Source organism: Salvia splendens, chromosome 4, assembly GCF_004379255.2.
Source record: "Salvia splendens isolate huo1 chromosome 4, SspV2, whole genome shotgun sequence".
In the NCBI taxonomy this organism is placed as follows: Eukaryota; Viridiplantae; Streptophyta; class Magnoliopsida; order Lamiales; family Lamiaceae; genus Salvia; species Salvia splendens.
In genome coordinates, this window is record NC_056035.1 from 37535827 (window position 1) to 37553525 (window position 17699).

General features: G+C 38.8%; 2 protein-coding genes across 7 annotated transcripts; one reads left to right on the plus strand and one right to left on the minus strand.

The window, feature by feature from the left end:
- Positions 1-1620: 1620 nt before the first annotated feature.
- LOC121799486 (malonyl-coenzyme:anthocyanin 5-O-glucoside-6'''-O-malonyltransferase-like) lies at positions 1621-3063 on the minus strand. Its single transcript, XM_042198874.1, has 2 exons — positions 2541-3063; positions 1621-1941 (listed from the first exon to the last, which is right to left on the minus strand). The coding sequence occupies exons 1-2, from the start codon at positions 2988-2990 to the stop codon at positions 1792-1794; spliced, it is 600 nt and encodes a 199-aa protein (XP_042054808.1). The 5' UTR covers positions 2991-3063; the 3' UTR covers positions 1621-1791.
- Positions 3064-8551: 5488 nt separating this feature from the next.
- LOC121799837 (serine/threonine-protein kinase fray2-like) lies at positions 8552-16716 on the plus strand. 6 transcript variants are annotated; one of them, XR_006050367.1, is made up of 6 exons: positions 8552-9240; positions 10139-10570; positions 11571-12087; positions 13252-15122; positions 15337-15425; positions 16239-16716. XR_006050367.1 is itself a non-coding variant. In XM_042199338.1 (4 exons), exons 1-4 carry the CDS (start codon positions 8661-8663, stop codon positions 14213-14215), a joined length of 2493 nt encoding a protein of 830 aa, XP_042055272.1. In that variant the 5' UTR covers positions 8552-8660; the 3' UTR covers positions 14216-16716. The 6 variants fall into 6 exon arrangements, 1 of the variants encoding a protein (XP_042055272.1); XR_006050369.1 differs by having other exon boundaries at positions 13252-14590; positions 15048-15122; positions 15337-16716; XR_006050365.1 differs by having other exon boundaries at positions 13252-15425.
- Positions 16717-17699: the final 983 nt, after the last annotated feature.

The following is a 17699-nucleotide window of genomic DNA, read 5'->3' on the forward strand; positions in this document are numbered from 1 at the left end:
ATTTCAAAACGATTCTTACATGAAATAAAATTGACATCATCTCCTTTTTGACAAATAGGGGTGTTACTTCTATTTTCGAAAATATTGGGGTCAATTTGCAAGACTTGTAAAGTTGAGGGATCTGGAGGTAAACAGTGGGGTTCAATATATGGTACTTGAAAACTTGAGGGGCTTGATTGCAAACATGCATCAAGCCCTAATTTGTTACCTCCTTTCGGCGCCGATTCCTCATTCGCCCGATTTGCCAAATTGGCACTTGCAATTCCTCCGTTCATCTCTTCAGGCTGTCGCCGGTCGCCGCTGTTGCCTCGGGTTGGTGCGGCCTCGGTGTTGCCCCCGATGGCGGCGGGCGCTCCGTCTCCAGCCACTGATACCGCCGCGCGACCGCTGCCTCTCCCCTGCGTCGGTTGTCCTCCTCTGCTCGAGTTATGGGGCGGTGGTCGGCCGTATTTGGTTTCCCACCACTCTGGGAAACCCACCACTTCGAAGCAGTTCTCCTTGGTGTGCTTCTTCCGACCACATACCGTACACACCATTTTAGATCTATCTTCGTCCGTCCGTCGGTTCCAGCCATTACCGCCGCCACCGCCACCGTTTCTTTGAGATTGGGGTGGCCTACTTCGCACGGCGAGTCCGGCACCTACTCCCTGCGGGGTGCTCTTCTCCTCGCTGTAGGCAGGTTGAAGGACCCTCATCCTTGCATCCTCCCTCCTTATCTCGGAGTATGCTTCATCCAAAGAGGGAAACGGTTCCATCTTGAGTATTTCCCTCTTAGTATTTTCATACTTGTCATCTAGGGCAGTGAGTAATTGATACACTCTATCTTCTTGTGTACAATTGTCGTAGATCTCGACATCCTCCTGATACTTCATCGGATTTGGTGATTTCTGATCGATTGCTAGCCATATCTCTTGTAATTGAGTCCAGATCTCCTCTAACGTTTCTCCTTTCTGTTTCAGAGTGCTTGCTCGGCGGCGGAGATCGTAGACTTGTATTCTGTCCCCGCCGCTGGAGTATGTCACGGCTAGACTCTTCCACACTTCCCTGGTTGTTGCGTGTTTGGAGATTCGGGTTACTATCTTTGGTTCCATATTTTGAACCAACCACGTGAAGACGCAATGGTCCGCCTGTTGCCACCGTGCAAAGGCTGGATCAGTCTTCGACGGAGGAGCGGGATGCCCGGTGAGGTGGGAGATCATTCCCCTGCCACTGACGGCTCTCTCCATCAATACGACCCACAACGAGTAATTCTCGCTGGTCAGTTTGTAGCCGATATCCAACGGCTTGGTGTCCACCACGATCTCCTGTGGTGGGTTCGGTTCCGGGTTGGCATCTGCTGTGTTCGTCATGGCAAAACTGCTGCGCATGAAGTTTGCAAACATCCTTGCAAACTGCTCTGTCTCTGTTCTGTCGGTAACAATCTCTTTGTGTTCATTGGATTCTGACATCCTTTTACTGATTTTTCACAGGTTTTGGTTACAATTGGTCGGGAAAGGTAAGTTTTTGGTTACAATTGGTCGGGAAAGGTATAGACGATGATGAGATTTCTCTGAGTCACAGGAAAACATCCTGCTCTGGTACCATGTTAACCGATACTAGAAGAATTAGGGACATAGAAGATGATACTTTTTACTGTGTATTTTATTCATTGTACAATAATCCTCTTATAGAGGTTGATACATTGATATACAAGGAAGGTTTCTATTCTCCTACAATTATGCTATCAATCTTCTATAATCTTCTAAATTGATTTCCAAATCATCGTGATTGATATTAAGAAATCTTTCCATTCTAACAATCTTTGATGGAATATTCTCCACCGGCTCTGGATCTGTGGATCGACGCCCATGTGCGGAGGAAGGCGAAGAGAGTGGTGGCGTCGCATATGGCGTGGTGGTGTTTGAGGCCGACGCAGATTCCCTTGTTTGGAAACAAGGTCACCTGAATTTAATTGAGCTCACGAGATTAATTAAAAACAAACTAAAACAATCTAAAAATGAAGTTCATATAATTAAGACGAACTAAATAAATGAATTCGGTATTATCGCTAAAATGAACTGAAAATGAAGGGTTCGAAGATTCAGTATTAGAAATTGGTTGACATTGATCATGAATATCATAGGATTTCACATAGCATTTGTTATGCATGTCATCAGTGAGATGCCAAAAATCAAATCCGATCATAGATTTGCTAAAACCTCAAAAAGTCAGATATAATTAAAATTGATACTCCCTCGGTCCCATAAAGATTGTCTCGTTTTTTCATTTTCGTCGTCCCACAAAATTTGTCTCATTTCACTTTTTACCATTTTTTGTAGGGAACTTCATATTCCACTAACTCATTCATACTCACATTTTATTATAAAACTAATATATAAAAGTAGGACTCATATTCCACTAACTTTTTATAAAAGTGAGACAATCTTTGTGGGACTGAGGGAGTAGTATTTTACAAAATTGGGATGGATTTTGAAAAAAATTAATAGATTGGGATATAAAAACTATAATTAACCAAAAAATTACTAGTATTAAAAGTTGACCTGAATAGCGAGGGCCTTGAATTCGATGCGGTCGGAGTGGAAAACCTCCGGCGGCATTTCCGGGAGGAATTGGTGGAATTCATCGGCAACCTTGGAATGATTAGCCGTGAGGTTAGCGAAGTCGGCGTCGGATGCGGCGATCGTGAGGGAGACGGAGTCGCCAGCGGTGTAACGAGAGACGGGCATGGCGGCGGAGGTGAGGGGGAAGATGATGGTGGATGCGAGGGGGAGGAAATGTTTGAGAGCGATGGAGAGGGAGTGTTTGAGTTGAGGGACAAGTGTGTTTAAGAAATAAGATTGGGAGGATTTGAGAGTGTAGAAGTTGAGAATCTCGGTTGGAGGGGTGTGGAGCCATACCATGTCGAAATATAGAAGCGGAATGCACTCAGCGGCGGTGGCGCCGCCGTGAGACGGTGTGATGGAGTGGCGTTGCACAATTTTGATGGCCATGTGAGTTTGGAGGGGGCTTGGAATGTGGAGTGCCAAACAAATTATATATGCAAAGTTATGAACCCAAGCAAACCTTTTTTTTTGCTAGTTCGAAATGCTGAATTATTCGTTTTAAGTACCAATACAAAATACTTATCCTGTGATTGAGTGTGTAATTCTCGTGATTGCTGATGTGTTACCATAACGAAATTAATTTACTTTTACAAATTGAATAAAATATAAAATGTCAACGCTTATGATGCACCTAGTTAATAATGCAAACTGTCCAATATACTAAAATAAAAATGTTGTACTATATGCTCAAGGTCAAGGCTAAGCTGGCTGTCAGAAATTTCAATTGATCAACGACTTAGTTGCTTGGAATTGCATATGGTGTAGGCAATGAGGGATATTAGTTGTTGCAATAATTTGATCTTGATTTTACTGTCGGATAATGCACGTTGCTGCAAATTGACTACTTCCCCGTCCTCCAATAATTGTCCACTTTAGTTACACCACGAATTTTAAGAAATACTTGATAAACTCGTAGTTTAGCACGTATTTTGGATGTTTCATTGTGTTAGGTTTAGTATACTGAAAAACATGTTTCGAGCGAGTTCGCACGAATAGAATCTTGCTTGTGTACGGAAAAACTCTACAATCCACTTTTGACCTGATTCAGTATCATTCGAGCAGTTTGCACGAATAGAATCAATATATTATTACATTGTGTTTGCTTGTGCGTTTATAAGATGTTTTATAAACATTTAAATGCATAAGAAGTAAACAAAGCCTAAGTCTTTTGCTTAGTAAACTGGTCGTGGGCTGCCGCTCACTTTAAGGTACTACAGTCGGTTCTAAGCAATGCTTTGCAAAAGAAAAGAAGAATTTCACAATCTAGATGGCTACCTATCGTGAAAGGTTGCAATATCAATCCGATTATTTCTAAGCCTTATTGAAATAAGATGACGTTGGTGTGGTATAACACTGAATGGATCTAATAGCAAGACGAGTCTTTATGCTATCTACTGAAAGACGAGGTCTTGATAATTAATTTCTTAATCTTCATACGTTAGCATTGAGCATACGACATTGAGTATCTACTACTTTGACTTACCAAAGGTGCGGGTTTTTCGTCACCCAGCGATCCAGGTATATTGGGTAGTGGTGATCATTATCTAGCGGTGCTAGGATTGCTATTATGTTGAATCGTGCACGAGGTGAGTCTCGTTTGATAATGTCCTCAAGAGGAGCTTGAACAAGGTTTTATTATTCGGAAACTGGTCAGTTGGAGTTTTATTACTCTACGAATAATAAATAAGTGTTTCTTGCTAAGTCTACTATTGGAATTAATAAGATGTTAATTAATTAAGTGCGGGAAATAAATAATAAACAAAACGGAAATCCGGATTACTTGTAATTTCAGATTTGGATGGGGAGGTCAATATTACGTCTGTAGTGGCTGCTCGTAATATTCCAATATAAGCTTGTATTAAATTGTGGGTTCAATTTAATTAGTAAAAAGCTAATTGGGGGAGCCCATATCCAAACCTTCTATAGATCCCTGATTGGGCCCAATATGAACTATTATAAATAGGAGAATAAATGAGACAGAAAATTAATTGATTTCATAATGAAATTTTCGTCCCTCTCTAATTAGTAGAGGAGATCGAAATTTCCAGCTCTCCTTCGTGAGAAAGTTCCGTCTTCTTTATTCAAGTCCTAGTGTTTCGATAAGATCAGCCCACCCTGATGTTGAGATACAATTCGGGACACCAGTCAGAAGATCCGTGGTCTAGTATTGAAGATCATCGTAGAGAAGGCGCGAGCAATCGACGATTCTTTGGAGAATCAAATCGGTAACTCTAAACCGTAGTATTCATATTTAGGATTTACATTCTATGAGCATGAATTATTTGCGTTCTAGCATGCAATTCTATGTTAACATGTGAATAGATTAATCTCGTAATCGGTCAAATAGATCCTACGTCTGATTTATCTGTTGTGTACAAGTCTCCCGCTGTGCAAGGGGCTCCAAAACCCCGACACATTGTTCATATTTGAGTGATCTATAGCCCATTACTTGAACTTTCATCCATAATATTCTATTTTAGTGTTTGGATGAGTTTGTCTAGTTTTGGAGTCACAGCAGGTGGAAACGGATGAAAACGGAACCAAATACCCCCATGTCGGGCGTCTGACTAAAGCAAACCGGGCATTTCCACAGACAAGCCGGACGAACTCACTGGAGCCGGGCGTTTCGCGCTTGGACGGGAGCAGAGAAGAACGCCGGGGCCGGGCGTTTTCTCACTTAAAATCGCTCGGCCGGGTGTTTTGCCTGAGCATTACAAAAGCTGCGTTTTTCGCCCCAGGTATAAATAGGACCTAGGGTTCGACTTCAAGGGAGATTCCACACGCCCCAGAAGCATTTCTGAAGTTTTGAAGCGGCATAGAGTCATAATCATCAACGAGATTGAAGACGAAGACGATTTGCCATTCAATCCACCTTTGGGAGTATTTTCATAAGTTTTCCATGTCCAATTCGATTTCTATGGATTCATTCTTGTGAATTTGAGTTGAATATAAGTAGCTAAATCATTTTGTAGAGTTTTGGTGAAGACTACAATGAACACTTGTGATTAATTTAAGGACTTTCGATTACCTTTGCTCTTGTGATTCCTTTGTTTCGTTCTTGTGCTTTTTCAATTCAATTGCTTAGCTACCAATTGGGTTTGTTGACCTAGTTTGTGTAATCGAGAGATACCTAATTAGGAATGATAAAAGAATGAACAACACCTAGATAATTTGCATTCGAGAGAAGGAATTCTAAAGTGAGGACTTGAGCCTTTTATTTTAAGGAGTTAATTGTGAAGTATTAGAAGGAGACTTCAATATTAATGATTAATCAACGGGTTGAGTGCACTCGAGAGGGGGCTTAGCCTAGACTAGCGGCTTTCCTAGTAATCCTAGAGACTTCAATTGGGTAATCAAAGTTGTTGAATTGTTTACATAGTGTTCGTTGTAGTTGGATCCAAGGCTCTACCTTATTCTCTTATTTGAAACTTATCCTTTATTGCTTACTTTTAGTTTGTTTATGTTTAGTTAGTAGCTTTAAAAAATCAAATCAACTTCTTGGATTGTCTAGATAGTAGTTGAAATCGGTTCATGGTACTTGAGTTTGCATAATTTGTCGCTGTGGGATACGATACTCTTACTTGTTTTATGCTACACTAGCCCCGTACACTTGCGGGTATTTCTCGTGTTTAAAATAAATCGAGTCAATACTCCATCCGTTTCATGCTAATTGAGTAATTTTTTTTATTTTGGAAAGTTCCAAGATAACCGAGTCAATTCTATTTTGGCAAAAAAGTAAACAACTCTGTTACTTTATTCTCTATTCGTGTCTCTTACTTTGTTCATTATCCACTTAATATTCTTAATCATTGTACCAAAAAGAAGAGTATCTAGAGGAAGTATAAAGGAAAGTGAGTTGAAAAAGTTAATGGAATATAAGTCTCACATTTATATAGTACTTCATCCGTCTCTCACTAAGTGAGGCATTACTTTTGGGCACGGATTTTAATAAAATGAAGTTTTGTTAGTTAAGTGGAGAGAATAACGATATATGAAAAAGTAGAGAGAGAAAAAGTAAGAGAGAGTGCCAAAAAAAAGAAATGACTCACTTAACTTGAAATGTTCCAACTCTCTAAGAAATTTTCATACTCTCTCCGTCCCACCACAAGTGATCAACTTTCCATTTTGAGTTGTCACACTACAAGTGATCAATTTCCCTTTTTAACAAAAACCAAAACTTTATCACTCTCATTCCATATCTCTTACTTTATTCTCTCTTTCTTACTTTATTCTCTTTATTTCTCTTACTTTTCCCCCTCTCATACTTTATTCTCTCTATTTAACTCAACATATATCATTTTCTTAAATTCCGTGCCCAAAAGAAATCCATCACTTGTATATGAATGTGACGCTTTTGTATTGGCCTCAGCACAACAAATTCAGAAGGTGCAGCAAGAGGAGTACGACAATGAAGACCTCCAAGTGTTATTTTAACATAATAGAAGCCAAAAGGTAAAATTGCTAAACTCCAAGCAATCAAAAACATGCTCCAAATGTTACGGATGTGAGCCCGGACCCACTTTTATTACTTTTTTACTCCTGCCAAAGAGCACGGATGTGGGCCCGGACCCACTTTTATTATTTTTTTACTCCATGCTCTTAGGCAAGAGCACAACACTCACATCCATGCTCTTCCGCAAGGACATGCTCAAGGGTCCCACCATTCTATTATTTAAATTAAATAAAAACATTTTCACAATATTAAAATGCATTAAAAATACCCAAATACTATTACTAATTACTAAAAATTAAAAATTGCATAATTAAAATCCTACAATTAAAAATTTCATAATTAAAGTCTTAAAAATTAAAAATTACATAATTTATATCCTAAAAATTAAAAGTTACATAATTAAATTCATAAAATTAAAAAGCTCACTACTCGTGGCCGAATTTCGCCCAAATGGATGATGAATGTGTGTATTTATATATGATTTTGGGATTACAACTTTTTTTTAAAATTTCAAAAAAGCGGTAATAAAACGGCTATATTTTTGGGAATCCGAAAATATATTTTTTTAATTTTTGGTATTATTTTCGATTTAAAAAAAGAAAAGAAAATACCAACGGCCAATAAAAACGCGTCACGTCGCCCTGCTCAGCGGCACGGACGTGCTCGATGCATCGAGCAGCACCGTGCCAGCGACAAGAGCACAACAGCGGACAGGGGGTTGCCGCGCCAGCGGCACGGAACCGTCCTTGCGGGAGAGCACCGCTGCGGATGCTCTAAGTATGCATGTTTGTATTTGTTATATTTAGTTTGATATTTGTGTAATTTTGCTCACACTAACTTATTCAACTCATTTTTTTTACATCATTTAAAACTCGTGTCCATAGTAAAGGTGACTTCTATTGTGGGACGGAGTTAGTAGTTAATAAGTTGGTCTATATTTCAAGTTACATCAGTGCAGTTGTTGAATGGAGTACGTCAAAATGTTGGAACTTGCTTCAGCAATAGTTGTTTGGATAACACAATAGAAAAGATTGGAAGAAACATTGGGTATTTTTTAGCGATTGGTTGGACATTTTCTATTGATTTCGAATAATCGACTAAAGCAATGAGACAAAATCAATTTTTTTTTTATCACTTTATGGATAACATATGTTCATTAGTTATGAATGTAATGTATCACATCCAATGTATTAAAATACCTCATGTATTATTGTATCTGTATTGAATCGCTCTTACACCCATACAACATGGTTTTCTCTGAAAACTAGTGTCACTATTAAAACAATTTATAAAGTATATCTGATCTTAAAATCAGATCAACTTCAATGAACATTTTCTTAGTTAGCTCTTTTAGCACTACAAAAAGGGAAAAAATACTTATTCTAGTAAATTCAGCGTGTTTTATTTTATCGAGAATGGCTTAATTTTATTTTCACCCACTTGTTGTAGAGAAATTAAAATAATTGCCCCCATCTTGGTCTTAATTGCAATATCCACTATCCCCAAATCTTAACAACACGCTTTCCCGTCTATCCCAAAGTTAGGTCAAATATACAGCAATTCGGAATTAGGGTTCGGCCATTAGTGCAAAGCTTCCCTAACAAATGGCCGGGAACAACACTACACCTAACATCAACAATCAAGTTACAGCGGTCTCTGCGGTGCCGAAGACCATATGGATGAAGCAAGCGGAGGAAGCCAAGTTGAAGAGCGAAGCCGAGAAGGCCGCCGCCGCTAAAGCCGCATTCGAAGCCACCTTCAATAGCAAGTCCCAACCCCAGCTGCCCCAATCCCCTTCCGCCGCGCCATCCTCTTCTTCGGATTCCGACGACGACAATGAGTCGTCCGAGAAGGACTCCTCCGTGGGGCCCGTTGACCCCTCGAGGTGCACGGCGCAAGGCGCGGGGATTGCTGGCGGCACTGCGTGCGTGGGGGCCACGTTTGCGGTGGTGACGAAGGACTCTGAGGGGAGGAAGGTAGCGCGCGGCGGGGCTCAGGTGAAAGTTAGGGTTTCGCCTGGAGTCGGAGTTGGGGGAAACGAGCAGGACGGGATAGTGAAGGATATGGAGGATGGGAGCTATAGCGTGACTTATGTGGTGCCTAAGAGAGGGAATTATATGGTCAATGTGGAGTGCAATGGGAAGCCGATTATGGGAAGTCCATTCCCTGTTTTCTTCAGCCAAGGTTAATTAACTCTCTTGTTTTTTAATTTTATAATTTTCTGAACGAGTTTGTTTCCTGCTACTGTTATCTACATTCTTTTGCAGAGATGAGTTAGCACTCTTTTATCGATACACATTTATTATGTTTCTTTATAGTAGTTTCTTATTGCGGAGTAGTAGCTTCTGCATATGAGATGGTAATGAGGACCTTTTGGTTTTTAGTTGAAGTGATTTAGTATCTTCAAACGATATATCAGTTTTTTGGTATCTGGTCATTGCTTGCCCACTCTAGTAAGTATTAGTGATTCTTGCAAATATGTCAGTGTCAACTTTATCGGGAAGGTACATAAATTGGATGTTCGATGCAAATGTAGGAGATATCATAGTATGATATTGCTAGGCTTGTAGTGATAATGTCCCCTTAGACTCTTGAAGATAAAGGAGTATGGACAAGTCTGTCGAAAACAATTGGTAAAAAAGTGCATGGATGATGGATTAGAGGTAACTTAGCTTGTGCTGCTATGTTCGCATGTTGGGTGAAGCAGTGTCTTACGCTAAATGACATTGCTGCATGTGATGATTGGCATTCCAGTCTTGACTGGTTTTGATTGCTTTTCATCTTACTATTGAAACCTTATTTATATGAACTGGAACTTGATAAAACTGTATCTTGTGTCTATAAACAATTTGTTCTGCTCTCATTCAGCTCTCTCTTTGGCAAATATATTGATTATAGCAAATGGTTTGTATGTCTATTACTACTATTTTGTTTAATTATAGAGGTTTGTGTTCTTAGATTATTGTGTTTGATTGATTTCTGATAAGAAATGAATTAAAAAAACAATAGATGCTCACATGCATCATTTACTAGTGCCTTCACTTCATAATGTCTTAATCATCATCATATTACTCTGGTTCAGGGACTCCCAATGGAGGGCTTCTTGGGGTGGCTCCACCTGCTTCTTATCCCAATTTAGTAAACCAGACCATGCCCAATATGCCAAATTACTCTGGCTCTGTATCTGGTGCTTTTCCGGGCTTGCTGGGTATGATTCCCGGTGTTGTCTCTGGGGCCTCAGGTGGAGTGGTTTTACCTGGAATGGGATCTTCCCTGGGAGAAATGTGTCGAGAGTACCTTAATGGGCGCTGCGCAAATACTAGTTGTAAGTTTAATCACCCCCCTCATAATCTGCTCATGACTGCCTTAGCTGCCACCACTACAATGGGAACTCTAAGTCAAGTGCCAATGGCACCTTCTGCTGCTGCGATGGCGGCTGCTCAGGCAATTGTTGCTGCCCAAGCCCTTCAAGCCCACGCTGCAGCTCAAGCTCAGTCCAACAAAGACTCATCTGGTAAGATCAGGCACTCCAGTTTCTTTTACATTTTGAGCCTCTATCCACAGTCCCATGTCATTACACAAACCCATTTTTCCATACAACTTTTTGACTAGATTTTTAAATTTTTGTCAATGCATGTAACCTATTCCATTGCCAACCAGCCTTGCCTCTACCATACAAGTTTCAACCCTAATTTCTATGACCAATTGCTGTTAGTACTAATATGAACGTCTCTCTCTCATTCTTTTTATTTGTGCTAGTGCTTGTGTCTTTGTGTTTGCTTATGTGTGCAAACAGGGTGTGTGTCCGCTTATGATTGAGGTCTGGAAAGTCAACGCAAACAAGGATTGATGGAGTAGGCGGGTGGCAGAAAACCAGTTGTAAAGGTTATGGTAATGAGTGTACGTATGGATGGATACTGGTTAAGCCCAATAGGCTATATTATTACAGTTAAGGACAATAGCCTGTATTATCTATGACAGAGAGAGTTGCCTCGGGGACATTGGAGTACGGCAAGGCAGCCTTGATGGAAGGTTACTTCCGGCTGATTAGAAGGAGGGGCGGGCCCAAGGGCCAGGGTTTATACTTATTGTTAAATAGAGTATTTACTGGGGGAAGAGTGTGCCCATGGCTGGTTGCTGTGCCGCCTTCTGACAGCCAAGTGTTGAGTAATAAGGATGGGGGTTCAAGGATATTCAATTGAGTTTGTTCTACAGGCTGTTTTCTCTAAAACAGTGAGATGGTGTTCTGTGTATAAATGAAGCGGCTCTCTGTTAAATTTCCTCCTCCATTTTGACCTCTTATGCTGTTATGCTATGTGTCACTGCAGTGTATTTTTTTTTCATACTCAAGTATAAGTAATTTTCCCTAAAAATTCTGTACTTAGTACTTAATGGTATCTTTTGAGTAGATGATGATATTTTTTAGATTCCACTACTTGAATATATTTTCTTAGTTTCTTGTATCCTTTAAATCTTCCAAGTGTTCTCATTTTCTTGCGATTTTCGTGTATTAGGTTCAGATGACAGTGAGAAGAAGGCTGATTCTCTTAAGAAAACTGTACAAGTCAGTAACCTTAGCCCTCTTCTGACAGTGGACCAGTTGAAGCAGCTTTTTGGTTTTTGTGGGACAGTTGTTGATTGTACGATAACTGAGTCTAAGCATTTTGCATATATTGAATACTCAAAAGCAGAAGAAGCTTCTTCTGCTTTGGCATTGAATAACATGGATGTTGGTGGCCGTCCATTAAATGTTGAAATGGCCAAATCACTCCCACCGAAACCTGCTTTGAATTCAGCAATGGGTTCATCATCCCTGCCGATGGTTATGCAGCAAGCTGTTGCCATGCAACAAATGCAGTTTCAGCAGGCTCTTCTGATGCAGCAAACATTGACAGCTCAGCAAGCAGCTAATCGAGCAGCAACTATGAAGTCTGCAACAGAATTAGCTGCAGCTAGAGCTGCAGAAATAAGTAAGAAGTTGCAAGCTGATGGTCTGGTCATTGAGGTTAAAGAACCTGAAAGAAAATCCAGGTATATCTAAATACTTTGTTGGATCTTTTAGAAGTATTATAATGTATAATAAATGCCATTGACTTGTATTCTCTCTAACGAAGTGTATTCATAATAAATGGAACAAGTACAAAATGGTATATCTAGATTTTAAATCGAAATTCTAGTGAGCCAATTTTTTTTTAAATATTCATGCAGCTTTTAATTCCGTGCTATCTTTGTTTTTGGAGTTTGTAGTCATACTTATTGTTTTGGAAAAAATATGCCTTCGCTGCAGTCATGGCAGCATAAGGCTACAAGTTATGGATATGATATGTAGATAGTTTTTCTTTGCTGTAGTTATAGAGTAGATTTGGTAGAGTTTTCTGCTTAATCATCTTTCTAATATTGGTGTACACTTGTTGGAGAGGCCTTGATGATTTCTCGTTTGTCAGCCTGAATATGAGACTGTGTTCTTCAATTATACTTCCTCCGTTTCTTAAAAACAGAAACTTTCCATTTTAGGGAACTTCGTTCTCTCTAATGAGATGAGACCCATTTTCCACTAACACACCTTTTCTTTCTATCATTCTCTTACTTTACCAATTTTGCATTAAAACTCGTGTCATTTCAAAAGTTCCTATTTTAGGAAACGGAGGGAGTATTTATTTTGTAATACTTTATAAGTGAACTCTTAGTTTAGATTTCAACCTGTCATCTTGGCATCACAAGGGGAATGACAATAAATCATTGTGGAGTCTTCGTAATGGTTTCTTGTTAACTTTTGCTGTCATTTGGTGTTGAAGTAATACTATGTCATTTTGTCTACTCTTAAAAAACCCAAGTTATGGAATATTTTTCAATGTTGAGTTTCTGAGATAGTATTCAGATTTCAGAATGAGGTGAATGTATGATTTTCTCACACATCTTGTTGGCTCTACAGCTATACAAACTGTTTCTCATGTAGTAATCTGAAAAATGTTCCAGACTTTTTTTGTGGAATTTTAGCAGTTGGACTTTCCTTATTTTGCAGCACAAGTAGGAGGTTTTCTTGTCTCTTCCTCGACATCTTGTTGGCCGCTTTCTTTTCCATGCTTCTCTTTAATTTGTGTTCTTTTTGATAATTTCAGAAGAAAAGGAAAAATTATGCGCTTCTTCATCAATATCTCTATAAACCAGCTCTAAACTGTATTGATGATGTTTCAGGTCACCAAATGGCCGTGCCAAGTCCAAATCTAGGTCAAGGTCAAAGTCTACTTCCCCTATAAATTATCGGTCAAGAGGGAAGTCACGCTCGTTCTCACCTCCTGCTCGTCGCCGACGAGATTATCGATCCAGATCACCTGTGAGATCTCGCCATTACTCAAGTTATGAGAAGGACCATAGGTCTTATAAGGATGGTAGGGATGTCAGCGATAGAAGTAGGAGACGGGATTGGGGAAGATCACGTGATAACGATTCACCTCTTTCCCGGAAAAAGAGAAGCAGGAGTGCAAGCCCTCGGGCTAGGAAATCATATCGGGATGATGTAGGATCGCCAAGGCATCGCCGAGAAAGTCCTGAAAGAACAAGAAAACAATCACGTCCTGATTCAAGATCTCCTCATCGTCATAGGAGAAGGTCTTTATCATCAGGAGATGAAACGACTAAATCTAAACCTCGAAAGCGCTCATTGTCAAGATCTGATGAAATTGTACATCACTCTAGCGATAAGAAAGACAACAGAAGGGAAGAAAAACCCAAGAGTCGGAGTAGGAGACGCTCTAGGTCAGGTTCTTCTGATGGTCGAAAACATGTGCGAAGATCTTCCCCAAGTGTGTTGGAGGAAAGCAGGGCCAGACATCGAAGACGTTCAAGATCCAGATCTCAGGAAGATAAACATCAACTGAGTGAGAAATATGAAAGGAGCAAAGAGGATAAATCGAGGAACCGAGATAAAAGGCGATCCAGGTCCAGGTCAGCTGAAAAGCATAGGAGAGGCAGTAAGACATCTCCGCGACATTCAAGTGGGCATAAATCAAAGCACAGGAAACGCTCTCGTTCAAACTCAATTGAAAATTTAGTCGAAAACAAGGATGGGCAAATTGATGTTCCTGTTAAAGCATTAGAGGATGGGAATGACAAATCTGTCACACCTGATGATATTCATATGGATAGTTTGGCTGAGTAGGGCATATGAAGGGTGATGGTGTTGGAAGTGACTGTAGCTCTTAAAAAGTAATGTCTGAAGTGATGAAACTAATGAAGTGGATGATTGAGCAAAGCCTAGAAAATATATATCTAGCATGTTTCTGCCTGCCATAGCTTCTTAGCTGGGCTTCTGGTTTCAGGTTCAGCATAGTTAGGTGGTCTCAGCCTTCTTGTGATAAATGTACTTTGTTTCTATTGCAGGTTTGTGGCCAAATACATTTCACTGGTGTCTGGAGTTGTGCTTGATTTGGTCAGTGCAGTTCAAGAAGTGTAACTGCCCTCAGATCCAACTATGACAATGTTTTTCACATAACTGTTTAATTGATATATTATGGATCACAACCTCTATATGTAGGTAGTTGACTTCTTTTTTAATCCCGGTATTCTGTTTGACTAATTTTTTGTGAATGTTCAACAATCACGAGTTACTCACTCTCCTTTGCTAGAGATACTATCTACTCTATTAGCATTCCTTCTGTTGCTGGCATATCTTTTGGTTGTTTTTTTGGAAAGCTCCTTACTAAGGGAATCCACCTCTTTCGTATTGTTTAACTAATACTCTTTGTGTCAATAGGGGAATGCATTGTTTGGACTCTGTATAAGATGAACTATACTAGTATGATTAGAGTGTAAACCAACTTCAGATTTATCTTTGTTTTGAGTTGATACCCTCAATCATATGTGGCCTTGTGTTCTCTTTTTTGTAATGAGCTGGTGAATTACTGGCTGGCTTGATGGATTTAACCAGCAATAAGTTTTACTTTGAATTTGAATTTGCTGTCTTGTAGACTGTTACATTCATAAAGCTGCAGGTTATCTGGCTGCAATTTCTTGGTGCTCTATCAGATGAATTTGGCATGGTTTACGTATCTGATTATATACATAAGGTATGGTGCAATATAACGTGAATTAAGAAACTGCTCTAACTAAATGTATTTGTCATTAAAAGTTGATATTTTAACTTGATGCTGTAGAGCTGATATCCTATTGCCCTTATGTTTCTTCTCATCTTTTTTCCCCTCTTTTTCTTTTCCCTTTTTCCTTTTCCTTTTCCTTTTCTCCTACCCATTCTTTTTCCCATCTTTAAAATTGTTTGGTTAGGCAAGGTTCTCTTAAAGCTGATTCCACATCAGATGATGCTGATTTGGTTGGTTAGTTCCTTGATCAAGTCATTTGTTCTTTTCTTACAGGTAATTACTTATGGTTATTGGTTTTGTTTGAATTCCACAAATAATGTCTTTCTAGGTTTCTCAATTTTGGTTAGTGCAATTATACTTGTTATTCTCGTTGGTTCTTCTTGTTTCTATATTTCTTTGTTATCATCCTATTTCCGATAGGGCAGTTGACAATTTCATCCGATTTTGATCAATGTTAATAAATTGTTCTGCTAAGAGATTATTTGCGCTGATATCGAGTTGCAGACCAGTGCTGCATTTTCTGCCCTATGTTGTTTGGCTTATCTTTTTTTAGTCCATTGGTCATTTTTCTTGGAATTGTTTCATGTCTGCTCCCAGCCTCCCACCATCAAATAAGCACTAGATGCACAGCTATGCAACTCCAAGTAGTGTGTGTGTGTTTCCCTAGTAGGATTGATTTATTGGTAGTACAGTAACCAGCTCTTGTTGAAATTTGGTTAGATCCTAACTTGTGGATGTGCATAACTTCATCATTCGTGATCCTCAGGGATTGAAAGAGAGGTAGTGATTGAATCTTTGGCCTACTCTTTACATATAGGAGACCTACCGTTTGGATGTTTTCGAAGGGACCACTTTTGGTTTTCTTAACCCATCTGTTGTGATGTTCTCTTGCTTAAGGTTACAGGGGTAATGTGTTGATGAAAGATTGTTTTCTGCTTTGCTTAACTTTTCTAGTAATTTTTGGCCTTTTACACTAGAGTTGATATTTGCTACATTATCAGTAACATATATTTCTGCATATTTTCTATTTCTCTCTTCTTTCTTCTTCCTCTTCTTCTCTTTTGTTCTTTTTATTTTCTTTACTAGGTGATGCTGGATGTTTAGTGGCTTGGGAGCTGAAATGTACTTCCATTTGGGGAAATGGTGGATTTCATTTTTTTTTCTTTCCTTTTTTCGTTTCTCTCCCCATTTCAAGTTTCTGCAAAGATGGTTTTCAACAATCAACTAATACTGTTCTTGCTTGCGGCTAATTTGAGAATTTTCAATCACCATGGTCGATGCGCAACTTCTGCTTCTCTTTTGTTCTCTCATATGAGCTCTGAGTTGAGGGTTTTGAGTACATATTCTATGTGACTTCTCATGGTCGTCTGTATCGTTTTGTTGTTTTTTAATAGAAATGTTGTCTTTCAAAGTTGGAAGTCATAAATCTAGTGAATGAGCAAAGCCTGTGTGAAAGCTGTGTGTTTGTTTGCTTGCATGTTGCTGTATTTCTATTGACTAATGTGGATTTTTTTGGAAATGTTTGTGGGCATTTTAATTTCTTGCCTGCATTGCTTTTGTTGTATAACGTTGGATCATTGAATGGCCACATTTCATGCATGCTTTTACTGTCGAATCAAGCTCCAAAGCAGCCCTAGCCTCGGCGTTTATTGTTATGATATGATGGATTGATTAACAAAAATTACTCTTAGTTAATCAACTGTTTACATGCATTTTATCTTTAAAGTGTTTAATCATATTTTATTAATATGTTTTATTAAATTATTAATTTGATTTGAGGTAAGCATTGCTCTCTTTGTCTCGGCTATGATGACATATTTTTTAGTCGACATGAGATTTTAGAATGGGATTTTAGGAGTTGTTGGTTTATGTGGTTAATTTGAGAGAGAAAAAGTGTATATAAGTATTAAATAGAGAGATAATGAGAGAAAAAAGTTTGGATAGAGTAAAGTACTTTTTTAAAATAGAAATGTGTCATCTTGATTCGGACATACTAAAAAGTAAAGTGTGTTATCTTAGTTTGGATAGAGTAAAGTACTTTTTTACTCCTAATTTAAGCTCTCGTAAAATAGTAAATCAAAACTCTATTTGTAAATCAAAAGCAGAATTAAGGAATATTCTTAAAGTCTTGAACCTAAAATCGGCGGACTCCAATTTCACCGGATAATAAAAAATTAATTTTTGCTTTGAATGTACTCTTATTTGAAACGGCTAGAGGTCATAAATGTATTTGTACATTTACTATCAAATGAATAAAAATAAGACGCGCATATGTTGGACTGTAATCAAAGTTGAACTGAACTAATAAGTTAAACCCTAATATCAACTTTATCTTCGTGCTTAAGTAACTAAGAGTAATTATCAATATTATGATTGCCATATTAGACGACTATGATTGATGTTGTGGCAACAAATTTAGTTAGTTACGTTTGAGGGTCAATTAATAGATGCTCGCAATGAAACTAGTAATTTGATATACGTTCACTATGTTGTAAATTTAATATTATGATGAATATCTTGGAATCAGTAATTTTCTTATTCAAAATC

Bases quoted from the DNA above. Each gene is read 5' to 3' on its own strand.
- LOC121799486 (XM_042198874.1), bottom strand. From the start codon at position 2,990: ATGGCCATCAAAATTGTGCAACGCCACTCCATCACACCGTCTCACGGC. The intron at 1,942-2,540 runs GTCAACTTTTAA...AATTAAATTCAG, and splicing joins TCAAGGCCCTCGCTATTCAG to GTGACCTTGTTTCCAAACAA.
- LOC121799837 (XM_042199338.1), top strand. From the start codon at position 8,661: ATGGCCGGGAACAACACTACACCTAACATCAACAATCAAGTTACAGCG. The intron at 9,241-10,138 runs GTTAATTAACTC...ACTCTGGTTCAG, and splicing joins CCCTGTTTTCTTCAGCCAAG to GGACTCCCAATGGAGGGCTT. The intron at 12,088-13,251 runs GTATATCTAAAT...ATGATGTTTCAG, and splicing joins GAACCTGAAAGAAAATCCAG to GTCACCAAATGGCCGTGCCA.